Here is a 20,593-nt window from a genome sequence, read left to right as displayed (position 1 = left end):
ATTACAAACATTTGATTAAAAGTTGTATATGGTTATGCAAATCACCTTTTTCAGGTGGCCTAAAAAGAAACTACTGGAAAATACTTCTTAAAAATACAAAAGTTGGAAAAGCCAGGTTTGTAACAACTTCAGCACTCTAAGCAAACTTCATATCTATTTTTTAAAAACAAGCATGAGAGCCTTACGGCAAAAATTATTTCAAATGGCTACATGTAATGTTAAACTTGAATAATTTTATGTGAATTTATTTAGCTTTGTCTTCTTATTTGGAGGTAGCATGATGAAGTTCATAGTGCCTTGATGTCTTGACTGGAGTATCTGACCTGAAAAACTTGCAGAAGATGAGAAACTAAAAATCATTAAGTATTTTACATACCTATCTCCTCTAGATGTGTTAGCTTGTCTTCTATTTCTGAAACTAAATGTAGTTACCCATAATCTGTCTTCTGATGTCTTACATTGTGTTACTAGACAACACAATCTGTTTAGTCTTGCTTAGTGTTGCTACATCTGCCGAAAGGTTGGGTGGTAAGATGGACTAGTACTACAGAATTTTGAGACATGAGACTTAAAACACTGACAAATGCCACTTTCCAAAAAACATATTCTTACGTTGTTTCACCTAAATGATTGCCTTGTAGGTGAGTTGTCTTCCTCTTGGTTGTATAAAACCAGTTCTTGTTGAAATATCTTAAAAATCCAAAAGCCTCAGAAATCTTTTTTTTTTTTTTTTTTTTAATGCAAATTTCTAGCATCACAGATTGATTTAATTTTGGCATAAGAGATCATGTGAACCAAAACCTTTTCATGGAATGTTTCTAGAAACGTTAATGGCCCATATGATTCACTGGTGGTTGGACCAAGCTATTTTAATTAATCAAACACTATTTTTAGATATTTATTTTCAGAATGCTATTTAGTACTTAAATACTATATTGGATTCTGCTTATGCCTTTACTAAACCATCTTAAAAAAATCAGATTTGCTTAAAAAATTCCAGAAAATGTTGGTGATGCTCCTGCTGTACTACTAGTCTGTTATTGCCATGTAGGGTGAACAAATGGGAGAGAAGTAGTTTTGTAAACAGAAATTAGCACCTTCCATTTGGAAACTGATGTAGATAGAATCTACAAAAAAATCTGGAAAAAATGCTAAGGTATTAAAAACAAAAGAATTAGATTAAGATGGCTTTAGTAACTCTAGCTGATTAACCCTGTGACAATTCAGTGCAAGATCACTGGGAGTTTGATAAAGGAAGCTATGAACTAACAACAATAATTTCCAAGTCCTACCAACTCACTCTGATTATCCCTTTCAAACTCTTGGGTACAGGTTGTTGGTTACCACAGATATTATTAAAACAGCAACTCTGAAGGCTTTATTTACATGTTCTGTTTCAGTTAGAATGAATCTCATTGTAGTAAGACGTAGAACCTGAAAAATTTATGAAGCCAGTCAATAAAAAGTCATGGAGAATTGTCACCCTCACCTGGAAACAGAGGTAGGCACTGCTTGTATATTTGGAAGAGATTTCAGTTTAATAGATCCCATTATTCTAAATATCACTTTAAACTGTAGAACCTAAACACTTCATAAACATAAATACTCTTTTAACTGTCATCTTATTTTTCCTGTTGAATAAGTGGTCTTTGTGACACCCTACCAGAAGCTGACCAGCCTGACCTTGTCTTTAATGTGCCTAGTAGTCTTCAGCAACACCTGCTGGACAAAATAGTCAACTAACTTCTTTTTCTTTAGAGGAAATGTCTGTATGCTAGTATGATGCTCTACACAGATTATTAGAAATATTAATCTGCAGTAGTGATTTGAGTGTTCTTGCCAACAGTAACATAGGTAAGTGTTGAATTGCCCTCCTTCCCCAGCCCTCCCCCAGGTTTGGAAAAGAAATCCTCTTACAATTTCACCATATGTGATATGGCACATAACAAATGTGAGCTTAATATGTCTATACATGCATATGCTGCCTGAAAATATCATTGTTATAGCTGTGCTTGAGAGCACAAGATCTGAATGTGAAATTAAATAAAAAGCAATTGGAGGGCTTGGCATACCAAACTCCCCAGTACAAAAACCCTGATCCTTAGCTAGCAATTGCCCTTCTCTGTCCCTGATTTGGCATGTATGTGGTTTCAGGGGTGTCACCTTGATCAGAAAGCTAAAGTGTAAAGCTGTTCCAGGTTACGTAACAACCACTCCAAGGTGATCACAGCACTAGGGAAGAAATGGGTCTGTTTACATTGACCTTTCCTCTCCGGTTTGTCCGGGAAGCAGGGACAAGTATTGGAGCTAGCCAAGTCATATCCCTTTCTTAAGGATGTCTGAGTAAAAAAATGTTCTCCAGGGATGCTTTTTGTTGTTCAAAATGCACAAGATAGCAGGATATGGAACTGGCAGTTTGGCACTTAGTAAAGATAAGGCACAGAATTGAGAAGTAAGCTGAAGTGACTTTGGAGGAGCAGACTGGAATGTGTGGTGGTGTGGTAATAGTGTTGGGGTGCGTAGGTGGTGGGACTTTTTCTTTTTTTTTTTTTTTTTTTCCTCTTTTCTCCCCTTCCCCTGCTTGCTTTATGTTTAATTACAGTTAGTGGCTTTTGGCTCAGGTCTAAATTAATGGCCTTCAACGTCAGCAGTAGTCAAAAACATAGCACTTCTCTGCCCAAAGCTTATCTTCTGTCACTGAAATATGGAAACTATCCAAGAGAACTGCTTGCTGCCCTAGTTGGAGGCTGCTAAACTGACAAATAAGTTCTTAGTTGTGATTTAAAGAAGAAATACTGGAAAGAGGAAAGGAAGTGACTGGCCAGATTAGCACACAGGAATTTATGGTCCTGTTAGTTTGAAAAGTTGTAACAGGAGTAGGACTATCCCCTGAAGTCCAATTGGATTGGTATATGGAAAACAGAGATCCTCCAAGGAGAGGAAGATATTTACAGTGCCTCATTAAAGCAACTTATTACTGCTTGACATGTTCCTCAGACCTATTTTGTACAGCCTTAAACTGTGAATCTGGATACCTTTTGAAAAATCTGTAGAATTGTTTTTAAAACTCTTAATTTTTTTCCAATGATTTGACTCCTTTCTAACATGTAGAATTGATACTTAGCATGATACCTAAATAATCATACTAGTCAAAATTGATTTCCTCGATTGACCCAATCTAAAAGTGGAAAAACTGGCCTAATTCTAATTTATGATTGTGTCTGTTTTACCATGATTACTGCAAGATATGTGGGCTAAAGGAAATAAAAATTGCTGCTGTTACTGAGTTACCCTTTTTACTTATATAAGGGGAAAGATTCTGCATGTTCTGCATAGAAGCAGATGAGAAAAGATCTTGTTTATGTATTGATTTACAGACACAAAAATGTGCCACTAATGAATGTACTTGAGGCAAGATGTTCTGCAAGACAGAGATGGGGAGCATGGCTAAAATACCCCCTATTCCTAACCTTTAGCAGTCTCACCAATCACTACTACTAGAGTGTTTATTTTCAATCTTTCTGCTTGTTTCCTGTTACATCTTTCCACTCTTGACTACTTAGATGTCAAGATGTTTAGGGTCAAGTCTCACAGATATTTGCTCCAGGCTTTAACAAATGAGATTATAATCTTTTGGGACTTTTAGACAGCTAATATTTATTGATTGGTTTCTACACTGACCTCGCTTATGTGGCTTTTCTGTTGCCTGGTATCAGGTGGTTAATGCAGTGCAATGGGGTTTAATTGCCACAGCTACCTTACTTGCAGAAAGGAAGGAGAATTCTGTGCTGTGCCGAATTCTGTAACCTTGATGAGAAATAACTTGTCAAACACAAATGTGGAGTAAGAGGACTAGGTTACTGTTCAATGATTAATACATTTACTGATTGATGATGTGTTTTTAAATCTCCTCTCCCTGTAGTTTCTTGAGATATTTTGGAGTAGGACTAATCTGCTCTGAAAGTATAAAGTGTTGATCATTAACGGTATTTATCTTATCTTTGTTTACTAATCAAATATCTATGTAAAATGATAGATAGTAGAAACAATTTTATTCAGTGAAGGCTTGAAGGCTGCAAAGTTGGCTTTTTTTCCTCCTCCTCTCCTGTTTGCTTCAGTTTACTCTGCTCTGGGGAAAGAAAAGCACTGTTCTAGCCAGAGTTCAAGAATGCTTTCTCCAGGGTAACAATAAGCCAAAGCTGCAAGTTCCTCATGGATCCAAATACTTTCCTCCATGGCAATTTAAGTGCCCCTGTGGCCAAAAAGAAAAAAGATAATTCAAAAGTTTAACCCCATTTCCCCCCACCCCCACCTCCATTAGAACCAGCCTGGCAAAAAATCTTTTTTTTTTTTTTTTTTTTTTTTTTTTTTTTTTGAGCCAAAAAAGGCAAGCAAGCTTCTGGGGGGGGGGGATGGGGGCATGGAGGAGGAGAGACCTGATGGCCTCTCAAGGCTCAGCTCAGCAGGGTCTAACCGAAGCTCCTCCATGAAAGGGCCAGTTGCTCTGAGACTGAGCCACTCTCCCTGCCTGATCTCCCCACTCTCCCTGCCTGATCTCCCCACTCTCCCTGCCTGATCTCCCCACTCTCCCTGCCTGATCTCCCCACTCTCCCTGCCTGATCTCCCCACTCTCCCTGCCTGATCTCCCCACTCTCCCTGCCTGATCTCCCCACTCTCCCTGCCTGATCTCCCCACTCTCCCTGCCTGATCTCCCCACCACTCATCAGTCCTGTCTTTAGCTGTAGTGAGCAAACACTCGAGAATAAGCAGAGACTTGAAAGTTGCTGAGCTTTCAGAGAACCTTCAAGAAAAGCAGAAGTGGTGTTAAGTTGCATCAGAACTTATTTTTGTATTATAATGCAAGAAATCTAAGCTTGTTATATAGTGCTGCTGAGGACTTTAAGTGTGATTACTGTTAATGATCTACAAATCCTAGGTCAATCTTTCCTTAAAAAGTTTTCTGTGCAAAATGTTTGATATGCAAATATCCAGACTAGTACACTAAATTGGATGAGTGACCTAGAATGTACCATGCAGACACATTTTTGGTGTAGATGCAGGTGAACCTGCAATTGTTAAGGTTTTTTGTAAATGTGTCTTTTAAAGTTTTTTGTTCAGTGGGTGCAAGTTTGTCTAGACAAAAGAATTTCAGGGTCTTTTTGCTCAGTACAATGCTATGAAAAACTCTTAAATCTGGAATGAGTATGTCTATATAAAATCATGTACTTGCTTAATACATAACTTTAAAATATCTTTTTGATTGATGTAGCAGAAGCTGGAGTAGGTGATGCTTATGTAAACTTTATTTTAAAGAAACATTTAAATATGGGCTACAACTCTTATTTACCTGAGTGAAACTATTTACATGAAAAACAAGTCCTGTTCTGGCAAAGGATTTAAGCATATGTAATAAGTTATGTAATAACAGCAACCAGCAAAAAGAACAAAAAGAAGCATGGAGGGCTTTTCCTTACAGTTATTTTCTGAGGGGAATTGTCTTCATTTTTCAATGTAATTTCTGATTTAAAAAAAAAAAAAGAGAGAGAGAAACTGCCCAAAATCACTGAACTCTGTGCAAAATGAGAAATAAGTCCATGCCCTGAGGAGACTTCTGTAAAACATGGATAAGGGTCCAGATCTCCAAACTGCTTTTTTACAGTGGCATTTTACAAATTATGGCTTTGTTTAGCATACTTTAATGGAGATGTACTGTGTTTACTTACAACTGTGTGGTTGCTCAGCTACCAAATAAGATAATTTGAGTTATTGGCATATACAAAAATTGCCTCTTGCCTGCTTAAGAGGAATAGTTGTGGAGAAATGCTAATTTATCTCAAGATTATACATGTTTCTAGCAGTATCAGTAGCCATCACACTGGCAAATCTGTTAATTAAATTTCCTTATGAATCACAGTAGATAGTTAACTGTGTAATTCATACTGTCTAACTTGAAGAGCATAAATTGTTAGTGCATTCAAGATTTCAGAATCCACAAGGGGGGAAATGGGTTAATAAAAACACGGACGGGGTGTGCGGGGGAGGGGAAAGCTGCTAGGATACTTCCATGAACAAGGCAGGTTCGTTTTGATTACTTGCTGTGCTACTGAGACACTACCGTGCTTGTTTAAAAAAAAAAAAAAAAAAAGAAAAAAAAAAGTATTTTTTGCTCTAAACTAATGAGAGGATACTAGAGAATAAAAATTATCATCTGAACTCTCTGGATAACTCTAGTTTCCAGGGTCTCATATGTAAAAATTCCTACATTTTGTGATCTGAAAATTAAATAACCAGCATCTAGTCTACCTAAAATATTTGTGGTGTGCAACTTCTTTTCTTTGTGCTGGAGTTAATGAAGGCTAAAATTGAACAAAAGCTAGGAGTTTGGCCTTTTTGTGGTTGCCACCAGGTGCCTTCAATTAGGCACTCTAAAGTGGGTCTGACCAAGACCTTGTACCTTGCACTGTTGTGTTCTTTTTGCTTCTTGCCTACCCCCCAACTGCCCCTCTCGCTAATGGGAAGTTCCTCTTCAAGATCGGCTGGAAAGCACCAGAATGTGGAGCCATCTAAGGTCCCCAGCATTGCTCGCGTTAATCTACAATTTTTACGACGGGTTGTGTCATCTTACGGAACAGGTTCAAAACAAACCACCCGAACAACCACGCAGCTCCCGCGGGCTGGTTTTTATACCAGCCCTGCTCAGCCGCCCCCGGCGGATGTTAACTCAACGGTGTTCGCGGTGGGCGCGGCGGCCCCGGCAGCGCCGGCGCTGCCCCCGCCGCGCGGACGGCGCCCAGCGGCCCCGCCCCGCCGCGTCCCTCCCTCCCTCCCTGCGCCGCCGGGGCGGGCCCGCGGCGAGCCGGCCTCGGGGCGGGCCCGGGGGCGGCGGCGGGGCGCGGGCAGAGGCGCCGCAGGAGCCGCGGCGGCGGCGGCGGGAGCGGGGCGGCGGCGGCGGCGCCGCGCGGGCCGGCCATGGTGGGCCTCAAGGAGGAGCTGCTCAAGTCCATCTGGCATGCCTTCACCGCGCTGGACCTCGACCGCAGCGGCAAGGTCTCCAAGTCGCAGCTCAAGGCAAGTGCGGCGGCGCGGCGCGGCGCGGCGCGGCGGCCGCTGCGCGGGCGGCGGCGCTGCCCCCTCTCCCTGCCTCCCTCCCGCGGGCGCGGCGCGTGGCCGTTAGCGGCCGTTGCGGGCGTCGCGAGGCGGTTGGTCCGCGCGAGGGCTGCGCCGGGCGGGCGGCCGCTCCCGCCGCCTGCTCCCGGCGCCCTCCCGGCCGGGGCGGCCGCGGGGCGCCTCGGCGGAGCGGGGCCGGGCGGGCCCCGCCGCGGCCTCCGTCGGGGCGGGCAGGGCTCAGCGGGCGGCGCCCCGCGGCGGCGCTGCCTCGGCCCGGGACTGCCAGCAGGTGGATAGCTGCAGTAGGAGCTCGGCACCTGCTGACAGTTGAGGCCGCAGTGCTGAGCGATCGTGTTGGCTGCGGCAGCTAGCTGAGGTTGGAGCTCTCGGTGGGCTCAACTCGGGGAGCAAGAGTGGCTGTGGCGGTTCGGAGAGCGGTTTAGTGAGCCGCGCGTGGAGCGTTGTGTAACGGGCGCCTGCAGCACGCTGGTTGCTGCAAGCAGCCCATTTCTCTTCTCCTTTTCCTCAGCCCAAGCAACAGGAGAGTGCAATAGGGCCTTCTCTGGCCCAAAGCTGCATGTGGCAAGAGGAGGGTAAAGGCCAGACTTGGCTGTGAGCTCACGCTGAAATAAACCCTGGGCCCATCTTGGCCTTCATGGTCTATAGAATCGTGACAGCGAGGATTTTTATGGCAGTGTTGCAGGACTAACTGAAGTAGATCATAGAGGCACCTTTTTCTTTTTTCTTTTCTTTCTTTTTTCTTTTCTTTCTTTTTTCTTTTCTTTTTTCTTTTCTTTCTTTTTTCTTTTCTTTCTTTTTTCTTTTCTTTCTTTTTTCTTTTCTTTCTTTTTTCTTTTCTTTCTTTTTTCTTTTCTTTCTTTTTTCTTTTCAGGGAATTCCGTTTTCCTGTTTTGCTCCCCCACCTTGGATGGCCAACCTTGGTTTGTGCAGTCAGGCAGGAGGCGTGTCCTTCACGCAGGTCTGCACACCAGTTGGTCAAGAAGCTGTCTCAGTTGATGCAGGCTGTGAGGTGAATTAAATGACTGAGTAAGAGGTGTCAGGGTCCTGGTGGACTTCTACAGCTTGCTCTGATGACATTTTTTCTCCAAGATCGTTGGCTGTGCTGGCTGGATTAGAGCAGCTGTGGTATTTCCAGCCGAAGCACAGATGATGCCTGCCTTGTCGTGTTTTGCTGTCCAGAGTCCCATGTCTAAAAATGCTTGTGCTTAAGAAAAGATAAAAAAAAAAATGAAAAGGAGACAATTAAACATGACTCTTTATTACCCACCAAATATCTTCCTAAACAGTTCTGATGTTTCATACTGTCAGAGAGAGAGAGAAAGGGAAAAATAGTGGGCCTTAGCACAAGTATCCCTGCTAGGTAAATGCTCCCGAGGGAAGCTGTCAAGTGGAGGATTTGTGAATGGAGAAGCAAATCTGACATGAGGCTGCTCCCTGTGGCCACCAAGAATTAGTTTTCAGGAAATGTAGGAGGGGATAGAGTCTTCTGTTGTAGGCTTTTTATGGCAAATGGTAACTGTCAGTGTAAAATTGACAGTCCTACTGCAGAGGCAAAGTGCAGTGTTATGGCAGTAGCTCCACTTGACACAGCAGAAAGAGTAGGCAGAACAGCAAAAAATAGATTCCCAACAAGGTGATTTACAGCTCTGTTGTATGGAGAAGGTATTTCACAATACTGCATTTTTCATCCATGTTACTACAAGCGAGATGTAGTGCCTGTGTAAGCTGGTAATGAGGCTTGAAGATCAATTAATTAGTAGAGATCTGTGGTATTAGCAATAATTGCTTGGAGAAACTTCTGTTATCAAAAAGTTTGTTAGAATTTTGTTTTCTGAGAATAGTATGAAAATGTTGTAACTTGTTGAACTGTCAACTTCATCGCTCTAAAAAAATAACAACAAGAAAACTTACTGAGACTGGATCTTTGGGTTGTATAATCTGCTATAAGGTACTGCAATCATATCACAAAGAAGGTCCTAACTATAATACATTGTTTTTAAAGGAAGTTATTTCTAGTTTCTCTACACAGAGAGTGATTTTTGGTCCTTCTGTGAAAATGAATCACTTTCATGAAATGGTACTAAAATAACATGAAAAAAATCAATGAGTGTTATGCAGCAGAGACCCTACCATGAAGGTTTAAATCATGCATGATTTTTAATATACCTAGAGCAAAACAATGAAGCCAAGTACATTCTTTTTGCTCCTTAGTCTGGAGATAGAACAAAGCCCCAAAACTGGGACTTGCTTGGAATAATAAGGATTTCATGAGAAATCCTTTATCTGTTTGTATCGTTTGTATATGGTTTGTTAATAAGAGAAAAGACAGAAAGATCAGTCCTCTGTGTAATTTTGAATATTATCTTTTTCCAGTGTGTACTGACTTTTTTCAGTAATCTCTAGAATTTTTAATGTTATGATGGCTGCAGATCTTATCCTTTTTTTTCATCAGCAGAAACGTTTGTGCTCTGCTGTACATCTGAAATCATAGCTTTACATATGAGCACAATCATTATTTTGTCCACATTACTGCAGACAATAAACACGTTGTTGTGTTTCAGGAGCACTTTCAAACAGTGATATAGCAAGGTGAAAGTTGTAATTTTTGTGGATGCAATTACAGCTGTTCTCACGGTTCTAGTACGAGCTACATGCAATACTTGTATTCCTGTATTTAACTTAGATCCACCTTTGTTGCAATCTGCAATTTTAAAATTGACTTATTTTAAAAGCTTCTCTAATGTATTAACATTCACCCTGCTTTTTAGTCACATCTTGAAGCATTTTTAAATGTCAATACACTTAACAGCCTGGTAGTGTATTTGTATGACTGGATTTTTGGAAGTAATACATACCAGACCACTTTTACACTCTTTCTGGAAACTGCTCCTTGCATTGTATCACACAGGTGATTTGTCTGTGTTTTGGCAATGGGACTATTTGGCTATTCTTTTTTGTTCTGTTTGCTACCATTGGGCTAGATTTTCAAAGTCTTGGATTCCTGATTTGGTAGCTGCAGAATGTGGATGGTGAGTACCTTGTGAAAATCCAGTCTCATTCGAGCCCATAAAACGTAGGTGACCAAAATTCCTAGTTGAGTGTAGAAAATGTAAACTACTCTTTAACTCTATGTAGGATGATATAGGCTTATTATGTTTCTTATCTTTGTTTTGCCTTTTTACTAAGTGGGAAGTCAGTAGCTGGTGGGAAGGGGAAGAATGTTGTAATCAGGAGCAAGAGGGACTGTCCAAATAGAGAGGAAGACCTTGAACAATGCAGTAAAGAACTGGAAAGGTTGAGAATCTGTGACGAATGGGTAGGACCCCGGTAAGACAATTGACTTTGTACAGCACTGAAGGATGGTAGGAAATTAGTCATTATGACTCACAATCAGAGAGTTGTACTGTTACATTATTAACTGGAATCAGATGCATTTGTAGTATTGTAGCAGTTGGGAATCCTGGTGATAAGGTGCTAGGTGCCGTGCAAATGCACTGTGGAGGGATGCCATACATCCAGAAGTGTTTGCAAAAGAAGACAGCATGTAAACTGAATGAGGGGGAGCCACCCCCGGGGAATCCACGGGCCGCTGGGGCTCTGTTACTGAGCAGGAGAGGAGCAGCTTTCAGCAGATCAGTAGTCTCTTTAGCCTTAGTTGTTGAGATTTGGTCAACTGATTTCAAAGAATAAGTTGAAGAAAGGCCCGTTAGATCTGCGATATTTACTGGGAGCTCTTCCTAAGTGCCAGAAGCCATAAAAGAGAAAGGCGTTTCCAGCAGATGCAAACTGGCACCAGTGTATCATGGGTGTCCAGAGGAAGCTTTTTGGTGGTGAGAGGAGGAGGAAGGGTAAGGTTGTTGAAAATGATGACAAATGATCTGTGAGTGCCCTAGAGAAGGGGAGCAACTGAAGGAACTCAGTGATAGGGTGATGGCAGCAGAGGTGAGGAGAGTGGCCCTAGCTTCGTGGCTCTGAGCTAGCAGAGCCTGGGTGTGACTGCACTTTGCAGGGCCAGGAAAGAGGACACTGCGGAAACCCAGATGTTAACCATGAGAAGTCTGAATAAAGTGTCTGCTACGTGGATGGATAATAAGGCTGTCTCTTAGACATGTTACGAAGCAAGAAACTGAATGCTTAGATATACCCTGGTTGGAAAGACCTTGTGCTTGTGCTACTGGGCCTATGTGGTAATGGTGTCCACACCGATCAAAAAAGGAAAAGAGAAACTGCTTGTGAGTAGGCTTATTTGGCAGGCTAGCTGCTGACATGGATGTTGGAGAGAGATGAGCCAAGAATGTCTTGGAACAAACTTGCACAGAGCCACTGAATGGAGCTGTCAGCTTCTGTAACATCAACATTTTAAAATCTTTAAAAGAGGTGGAGAGGGAGGAGACCCCCCTGAAAGATGGAAAGGAAAAACAGAAAAGCATTGAAGAAAATATCAATAGCCACTGTACCTTTAATCTCTTCTGTTAAGGATCATGCTATGATTTGGGCCAAATTTTTGTCAGTAAGCAATAAATAGTCTAGCAGACCTTTCTCTCCCTTTTAGAAATGCAGATCAGTTTTATGGACAAGATTAAATGGAACTACTCAGATAGTAACAATTCATCATGTGTTTACTAGTTTTGGAAGATTACGTCTTGGAAGATCCAAGTTCAGAGGGGAGCAGCTGTGGAGAAGCAGAGTTTTGCTGGCATTCTGTACTCCAGGTTGAGCAGCATGAAAATGAGAATAAGGAAAGGAAATCCGAAGCCTGTAACAAGGTGCCACAGTGCTTTCTGAGCCTTTGGTGTTCAGCTTAGTTGTTCCATCTGATTATTTACAGCAGAGTGGCAAAAAACTGACAAACTTTGGTATTTTCTAGGGACATCTAGACTTCTTTGTTGTTAAACTTTTAATTGAAAATGGAAAAATAGTGCCAATAATGCACTGTTTTTGTGGACCCTTTGCAGGCCACACTGTGTAGTCTCATAGAGTACGATTTGGGAACCATTGGTCTATCCATTTGCTTGCAGCACAGAGAGACAAGTTCCTGGCTTATGGTAGGAGCTGGCACTGGTGTGAATGTAGATTGTTGAACGTGGCATCCAGAGCATAATAAGTGCCGAAAGAAAAAGCTGCCTAGCAACCATGTGGGCGCAGGAGAATAATCCTTACAGATGGGAAACTTCCCGATGATTGACAGAGCTTCTGCAAGACAAGGCTATTTTCTGTACCCTAATTGAACTAGTCCTCAACTGTTACTCTTTTTTTTTTTCCTTTTAATATTGATAATCAAAATAGCTTGTATGATCATCCATATAATGTGGTTTAGAACAAAACAAAACGAGAACTTGGTGCAGAATTTTTCAAGCTTAACCGGCAACTGAAGAATTCTGCTGGAGCTTGGCCGGGTTAAAGAATGGCAAGCTTTGGCAGGCGTTGAGGAATTTCCTGAATTATGAAAAGAGAGCACTGGGCATAGGAGAGATCACAGATCAGGCAGATTTTAGAAAATGATTGAAAGTGGAGTTTTTTCATGGTAATAAGTTGGTGCTGAAACCACATAGGTTTCTGACAGCCCAAGCACAGCAAGAAAGCTAGGAAGGAGGGAAGAGAAATAATAGAAAGTACACAATGAGGAAGTGTTTTATTACCAGTTTAAGTAATTTTGGTAATAATCTCATAAATCAGTTACATTTTAAAATGTTTTTATTAGTTACAGCTTAGTTGCAAAACTGAGTTCACCTTTATCTCACAGAAATTCAAGAATCCACATCTTCCATAAATAACAACAGAAGCCATAAATAGAGAAGGAAGCATTCTAATACAGTTTCTCCCCACATGTAAATCACATAGACTCAAATGCTTCGTTTAATTTTTTGTTAAAAGTAAGGATATGTTGCAGGAGAACAGAACCCTGATGGAGAGACGTGTGAAATGTGAAAACTTATTGATAAAATTTTACTACCTTGGAAAATACAGCTTTTTTATAATATTGCCTATGCTGTTGTTTTTCTGTTCTTGAATTTTTGCATGTGACTAGGCCTAGTGACTTAATTTTAGCTTACAAATAAGGAAATATATATTTCTCATGGAAATGTGTTCTTATCTAAAAGAAAATGCAGCTTTGGAGGTGTGTGTAGAGGAATTGTCCCCTGAACTGATATTTGGGATATCTTTGGAGATTTTTGTGCTAATTAGTGCTTAGACTTTGCATATCTCCTAGCATATATATGAAAAGTAAATTTACACTGAGATTTGTTTTATTTTGGAAAAAGTAGATTTTATGTGTGTGGCATACATGTTTTTCTAGGCTCTGAAGGCTTTAATCTTCCACTTGTTTTGCAGCTACTTCTCTAATGCTTTCTCTCTGCCTCATCTGGACATGTTTTTTTTTTTTTTTTTGTTTTGTTTTTTTTTTTTTTTTAATTCTGCACTACACAGTGAAAAAATAATATATACCAAATGACCAGTTGCAGTCTGTCCTCACCAGTTTTTTACTTTAAAAATGTAAGAAGCACCATGTATTTTTAACAATGCAGCCAGTTTTACTTCTACATAATTTTTCTTTATTTTTGCCTTTGCTACTTTGTTACATTTTGTAATGGAGCCCATTCTTGAACATGTGAAGTTAAATCCTTAACTCAGTTGCCATAGCTGGTGCAGAGTCTGTAGAGTCTTAGTCCTGCGTCATCCCAAGGAGTGAGAGGTCCTCAGTGGCAGCATGTCTAAGGCCTGTTAGGGAGCAGGTCACAGGACTAACCTGACTCACAGGAAGGTGTGAAAAGCAAAAGGAGGGCCATCTTGTCTTACAAATGTGTTAGTAGCACAGAAGTAGCTATACTTCAGGTTCTGTGTTCCTGTCATTGGTACCAAGCTGTTAATTTGTGCATGCAGAACTCAGCCTAAGTTGAAGAACTTTTAAGATGCATTGACTACCAGTCAGTTTTCAGTAATTTTGTACTTCCTTAAAACTAATCAAGCATGTAGCCTCTTCTTGAAGGTCATTTCTCAAGAAAGACTTGAGGGTGGCAGGCATTAAACTCTTGACATAATTCATGCAAATACTTTTTTAAAATAAAACTTTTAAGAAGCACATCTAAGCCCTTCCCCTTTTTGTGATACTACTTTTCCTCTACCAACTGAAACACAGAGTGAATGTTGAAAAGTAATCAAAAAGCAAGCATGTAATTTGAATGATCATTCATTTGTAAACTAAAGGAACATACTAAACCATTTTTTTATTACTTATTTTCATTAGATAATGAATATTTATAATTTCAAAGGCTAGAAGTTGCTAGTTACTTTCCCTCAAGTGTCTAATTTCATTGTGTAAATATTACTTGAGTGTTTTTGCATATTTCAGATTTTCAAATGTGTTAATATATGCTTACAAAGGGTAGCTTCTCTAGATAGGTTTGCACTTATGTAGTAAAGAACCTGTTATGTTCACAATGCTTTTTTAGAAGTGTAACTGTGTGAAGCACTTGAATACTTTGAAGTTGACTTTTTAAGTTATATTTTCCCTTCCGACAAAAACACTCAGGGCAGAACTCATGCTGACAAGAAGGTGTTGTTTTCTGTGCATAGTTTCAGGAGCCACAGATCTACTGTGGAGGAAATGCAATGAATTTAAGGTCAACAGTGGGATCACTCATTTCTGTTCTGTTCTTAGGTCCTTTCTCACAATTTATGCACAGTGTTGAATGTTCCCCATGACCCAGTGGCCTTGGAAGAGCACTTCAGGGATGATGATGAAGGACCAGTTTCCAATCAGGGTTATATGCCTTATTTAAACAAATTCATCTTGGAAAAGGTAAGTTCTGAATTCCTGTGTTCTGTTTTTTCCTAATCAGGTTTTGAATTAGCATCTTAACTCAGGGTCTTATCTTTACAATAGACTTTTTCTTGCAGGAGGCATACTGATCTGAAGAAAATCTAGTTGTGAGTGTGTCTGTTTTGGTCGTGGCAGGGCAAATAGGAGAGTCTCTGCTTTAAAATGGAAGGTTGGAGGGTTTTATGTATTTTTTCCCCTCTCTTTTGTTTCTATTTCCTGTTATATCTCATTATTCTCTAAGCTCTGCTTATGCAAAACTCTGTTCATGTTACTAAACAGCCTCAGTTTAAATGTATTCTAACGTGTCTTGGAGCTACAGATTGTCCTGCTTTATACTGTGGTTTTAATAGAGTGGTGTCATAGTCTCCTTCGCAAACAGGAGGGGCAGAAATATCTTTAATGTGGATTCACAAGTTATATTGATTAACAGATCCCCTAAAATAGTTATAGTGGGCGACATCAGGGAGTGCTGATTGTTTGGTGTTCCAGCTGCTTTTCTGCAGAGTCTGAGCACTGTTCAATTGTCTGTGTTTTTGTACTGTGCGTTGTTTGGGGGAAGCTCTGGAAAGCCATAGTGTTTCCCACATTCCCCTCTGCACCTCTCTCTAAGCAGAGGAGGTCACTGGGCCAGAGCTGTTCTCTGCAAGCTCTCTATTTGAGATTTAGGTTGAATTTCTTGAAAGTAGAAAATCACTTTTCTGCCTTTTTGTCAGCAAACTTCTCTTGAGAGACTGGTGGAGGCAGTAGAAAGTAGCTGATGTTATAAGGGGAACATACTGGTTTCAGTTCCACTAATTTCTCTCATGCTTGGAGACTGACACCATAAAGCCTCAAACTTTGATACTATGGCTGCAAGAGATACATATATGCTTTCTTTTATAATGTTAAAAAGTCCTGAACTGATCTGTTATCTGAAAAGTTATATCTGGCAATTGCAGATTATGCTAACTCCTTAACCCAGTTTGTTAATTTTTCTGCTTCTTGAAGTTTTTAGTCTACATTTAATATTTATTGCTGGTGAAAAATGTGATACATACCTGGGATGCAGTCTGGCAGCTGGGTAACAGGAGAAGCATCGTATGTCTGGCTAAGATGTGTGAGCTGTGAGGTTAATCTCTGCCCATCTGTGCTGTTCTTACCAGTTATCAACCTCTCTCTTCCTGGCATGTGTTTATTTTCATACCCAGTAATAGTGTCCTGTTTTATGTGTGAGCGCTATTGGCCATTACTACATGAAAGATACCTGTTTACTGTCTTGGCTATTCGCTATTGGAAGCACCTTGCTTTGTCCCTATGAAGTCTATCATTTCGCTTCCACATAGCATTGGCTATATGAGCTCCTGTGAGATTCTGCTGGGATCAAACTTTGTGGACAAAGAAAGGGCCTTATTTTATTTTGACTGAAGAACTACAGCTGTGGAGTTTGAACTGCAGCTTTTTTAGTGTCATTTGTATGCAACAGCAAGTCATTAAGTTGAAGGAAAAAAAAAGGATAGAGATGGAAGGCTTTTTTGAATATAAACCCACTTTGTTGTTAAAGGATGTTTATAAGATGAATAGGGGAGAGAGTTGGAGATGAGGAGCAATTCCATTAATTAAAAAACACTTTAAATTGACAATGAAAGATCTGGTGACATTAACAAGCTATCTTGAAGTGAGCAAAGGTATGAATTTACAAAATTTACATTTTATAATGTATGTTGTTCAATACCGATTGAAAATGTTTCCTGTACACTGAGCTGATGGTAGTATTTTACAACATGCTTTACTTAGCAGGGAACAGGCATAGTGGGGGCAGGCAAAGAACATCATTCTAAAGCTTATTTTTTTTCATCTTACAGAAGGCTTATTGAGTACTAATTATAGTACCAATGTTTAGTATATTTTTAGAATTGATCCCATCATTGGTGATTAACCAGATATTTTCTTTATTTCTTTATATTTTAGAGTTATTTGGTTAAGATACCAATACTGGTAAATTATACTTTGCCTAGCAGTATAAATGTAAGATTATTAAATTTTATGAATTTTGTTGTATTTTTCATGTGATTATTTTGTGAAACTTCTTGGAAATGAAAGGTAGGTATCCTTTAAATATGATGTTTCCATCTCTATGAGTTTAAACTGTTTAGGGGTTGGAGGGGTCAGTTCATTTTTCATGTTTCATAATTTGGACAGATATACAAATAAGTGATAGTTGCTATACAGTTAATACTGTAGGGTGCTATAGAAATTTCCAGATGAAACAGAGACGTATATAACAGTTTGGACAGACACTATGAAGTACAATAAAAAAAGCATGTACTAGAGCAGAGTAAAAATTTCCTGTACAAGGATTCATCTGTTAATCAAGCAATTTAATTCTTTGATATTCATACTGGTTGCAAAGGGTAGTGTATTCTTCCCCAATAAAATTGAAATACTGTTTTTTTTTCAATAGCGTTTCATAAACCTAATATTTTAGTTTCAAATCAAGATGATTTCAGTGTAGAGTTCATAGTAGAGTCTCACAGTAATTAAAGCATTTTTTTTTTTGGAATTCCTTTTTAAATTGAAATTCCAGAATTGTCTCTGACCCAATCGGAATTTATAAATACATGTTTCGTTCGTGTCTTGAAAAGGCAACTTGTATATGAGTTTACAGCTGTCTGGTTTTTTGCCATCAGTTTCCCCCTTTTAAAAAGTGTTATTTCTACCTTTACAGTTTCTTAAGTTAGAGGTACCTTTGTGAGTAATTTCAAGTGTAACTTGAAAAAAATCTATGTAATTGTCTTCAATTTATAAAATGATGATTGGAAATAATCTCTCGTAAATGTGGAGAGATTATTTATTCGGAGTAATTGTTACTTCAGAGTGATTATAGCATAGCTACCTAGAGTGGAGCATTGCCAGCCAAGCAGGTCAAAGAAGCACAGCCAAGAGCTTTGTATTATGAAGTTAGTTTTTAAGTGATTTGGTTTTAGTTTGTTTTTAGTTGTAGGATTTTATTCTTCCTTCCCCTCTTACTCTTTCAAATATTCTCGAAGAAATGATGTACCAGAAAAAGTTGGCATTGCTACATCTTCTTCAATAAAGAGAACTATTTAGTTCCACACACCCCGGAACAATGTTGGAATTATATCCTTTATTTAACAGCCAGCTTAATCATTTAGGGGGGAAAAAAAAGAGGTGAATCATAGTTATTTTGGAGAGCTGAGCTTGTGTACTAATCTGTTTATTTTTCCTGAATAATTTCTAAATAGTCTCTCTGTTACTAATGCCACATTGACACTCTTTTTGCAGTTCATTTCAGAATCAAATCTGGATTCTGATAAAGGGACTTACTTATCTAAACTGGGGCTCCGAGGAACTTAGTCCACTGCGGCAGAATGATCCTCAGAGCTCCTGCTTGGCTGCTGCCAGTCCTGGTGGCTGTAGCACACCATAGGTGACTTGGGCTGCAATGACAGCTGCTCAGGTGTGCATGGTCCTGCTTTGCCACCTGATAACAACCATCTTGTGCGCACTGAGACCAGAGCAGCCAGTTACCCTGCACTGGTCTGAGGTCCATGCGTGAACTGAGTGTTTTTCTAGTGCTCTCCCTGTGGATCATTGATAGCTACCTTGTTTCAAAATACGAGCTGGCTGCGGAACAACTCCGTATGTTTATGGTGTGTAGAGCACTTGCCAGCCGGTGGCTCTAGGAAAGATTTCTCACTCCACCCATAAATTCTTTGGAAGCAACATAAGCGTGAGGCATTTCCAAAGCAGAAGTGCTCATCACCTGGTGTGGCTGTTAGTAAAACTGTTTTAGAAAAGGAGTCAAGCTTCATTGGGCTAGATGGTGAGGACGAACAGGGAAAAGCACAGGCAAATGCAGCCGTGGGATGAGGCACTGGCAAATGGGAGGATGTAGGACCAAACTCTGGTTCAGGTCCTACCTTCAAAGAGGGTTTCTTTAGTTTGCCTAGACAGTGTTTCATTTAACCTCATGTTTCTCATGCAGATAAGTTGGATGCTGAGCTTGTGGCTGTAGAAGCTGGAGCTCCTGCAGCTTCTGCCTTCTTCAAAAGGCAGCTGTCACTGTGGCCTGCCTCTTGCAGTGTCACTTGCCCTGAAATCTGACTCTGAAAGTGTGTATGGTCTATAGCTTTCTTCTGTGGTCTCACTTTTAGTCCTGGAAACTGTATTTAAACTGTTTGTTGGTATAGGGTTAGTTTCCTGTTTACCTCTGCCTTTTCTCTCCACCCACATCAGTTCATCCACTTCTTTAGTCAAACTTTAAATTAGCCACTCTTGCTCACCCTCAGCTATATTTGACCACTTATCAGACTGGATAGGAAATCATACAGTTCTCTGATCATGTCCTTCCCACATTTAAAACATGGTTTGGTCTATCATAAGAAAATTTGCATTGAACATTATTGATATCATACCAGAAGAGGTGCAAGAACCTATTTCTTACACATGCTTTCTGAAACTGCATGAGACTTCCATTACAACGCAGAGCATGCCTTTGGCTTCATGTTGGCGAAGAAATAGAATGGCGGAGCTGTAGGGAGATATATAGGTTTCATCTCTAACATAAATGACAGTTTAAAACAAAATAGAGGAAATGAAAGCTTTGCATAGGTAAATAATTCACAGATGTGTATGCACAAATATTAGATATGATAAAGGATAAAAACAAGTAGTTTTTTTGATCAGTTAAGGTGAAGTCTGCAAAAAGTTAAAGGGTTTAAGTGGATTAGCTGTTCAAGAAAAAATGATTACATGTTTATAACTATTTTCCTACAATACTTACATTAGAGTAATATAAAGTAGAAAAATATAATAAAGATCCTTCCCAACTACTGCTCCAATATTACTTTTAGTATAGTCACGTGTAGTTTTTGTTTTAATATAGTACATTTGGAAATCACTATATCTCTGTAACTCAGGGCAGTTGGAACTAAGAAAGTTATGATGATTTGGAAACTAAAGCTAATGTGCTAGAGTGAATGCAGAATACAGTGTAGCCTGTTTCACTTAAAGTCAAGGTGTGATTAAGTGAACTTCAGAAGTTGGAGGTTGGATGCAGATTTTGCTGGAAGAAATTCTTCAGCTTACCTCTTTTAGGAAGTCAGACAAGGCTGCTACAGTGCTCTTTTGGGGCATTAACTTTTTTTGAAAACTAGAATTTCCTCAGTGCTTTTTGTGTGATTTTGTCTATTATTCTACATCTGTCTGTGTGCATATTTTCTAAAAATATATTTTTTTCAATTTTTTCATTTTTAGGTTCAAGGAAACTTTGACAAAGTTGAATTCAACAGGATGTGCTGGACGCTCTGTGCTAAAAAGAACCTCTCTAAGAGTCCTCTGCTGATTAGTGATGAAGATGCATTTAAAGTGTGGGTTATTTTTAACTTTTTGTCAGAGGACAAGTACCCCTTAATCATTGTACCAGAGGAGGTAAGAAACAAAAACTTGTGCTGTTAAACACCGGTTTGTTTAATGTTCTATTTGAGCTACATTAGTGTTTGCTGTTCTCTAGAGATTTAGGAGAAAATATTTTTTGAATATAAAACTTTTACTCCTCTTTTAATAAGATAAGGCCTCAAGTGCTTTTATTTTTTCTTCCAGAGTGCCAATGGGGAAAACCCCACAGGACACTTCAGATATTGG

The 20,593-nt window shown here is 39.8% G+C and overlaps 1 protein-coding gene across 1 annotated transcript in view; it reads left to right on the top strand.

The window, feature by feature from the left end:
• Positions 1-6,930: 6,930 nt before the first annotated feature.
• Positions 6,931-20,593, top strand: part of SWAP70 (switching B cell complex subunit SWAP70) — a 39,719-nt gene continuing 26,056 nt past the window's right edge. The window contains exons 1-3 of the mRNA XM_062577610.1: positions 6,931-7,068; positions 14,789-14,929; positions 20,207-20,380. Coding sequence (XP_062433594.1) covers positions 6,970-7,068; positions 14,789-14,929; positions 20,207-20,380 — 414 coding nt within the window. The 5' untranslated portion in view covers positions 6,931-6,969. The remainder of the gene's footprint in view (positions 7,069-14,788; positions 14,930-20,206; positions 20,381-20,593) is intronic.

The sequence above is a fragment of the Rhea pennata genome, chromosome 5, assembly GCF_028389875.1.
Source record: "Rhea pennata isolate bPtePen1 chromosome 5, bPtePen1.pri, whole genome shotgun sequence".
Classification (NCBI taxonomy): domain Eukaryota; kingdom Metazoa; phylum Chordata; class Aves; order Rheiformes; family Rheidae; genus Rhea; species Rhea pennata.
The sequence above is the reverse complement of the archived record's forward strand: the minus strand, read 5'-3'. Positions and strand labels throughout refer to the sequence as shown.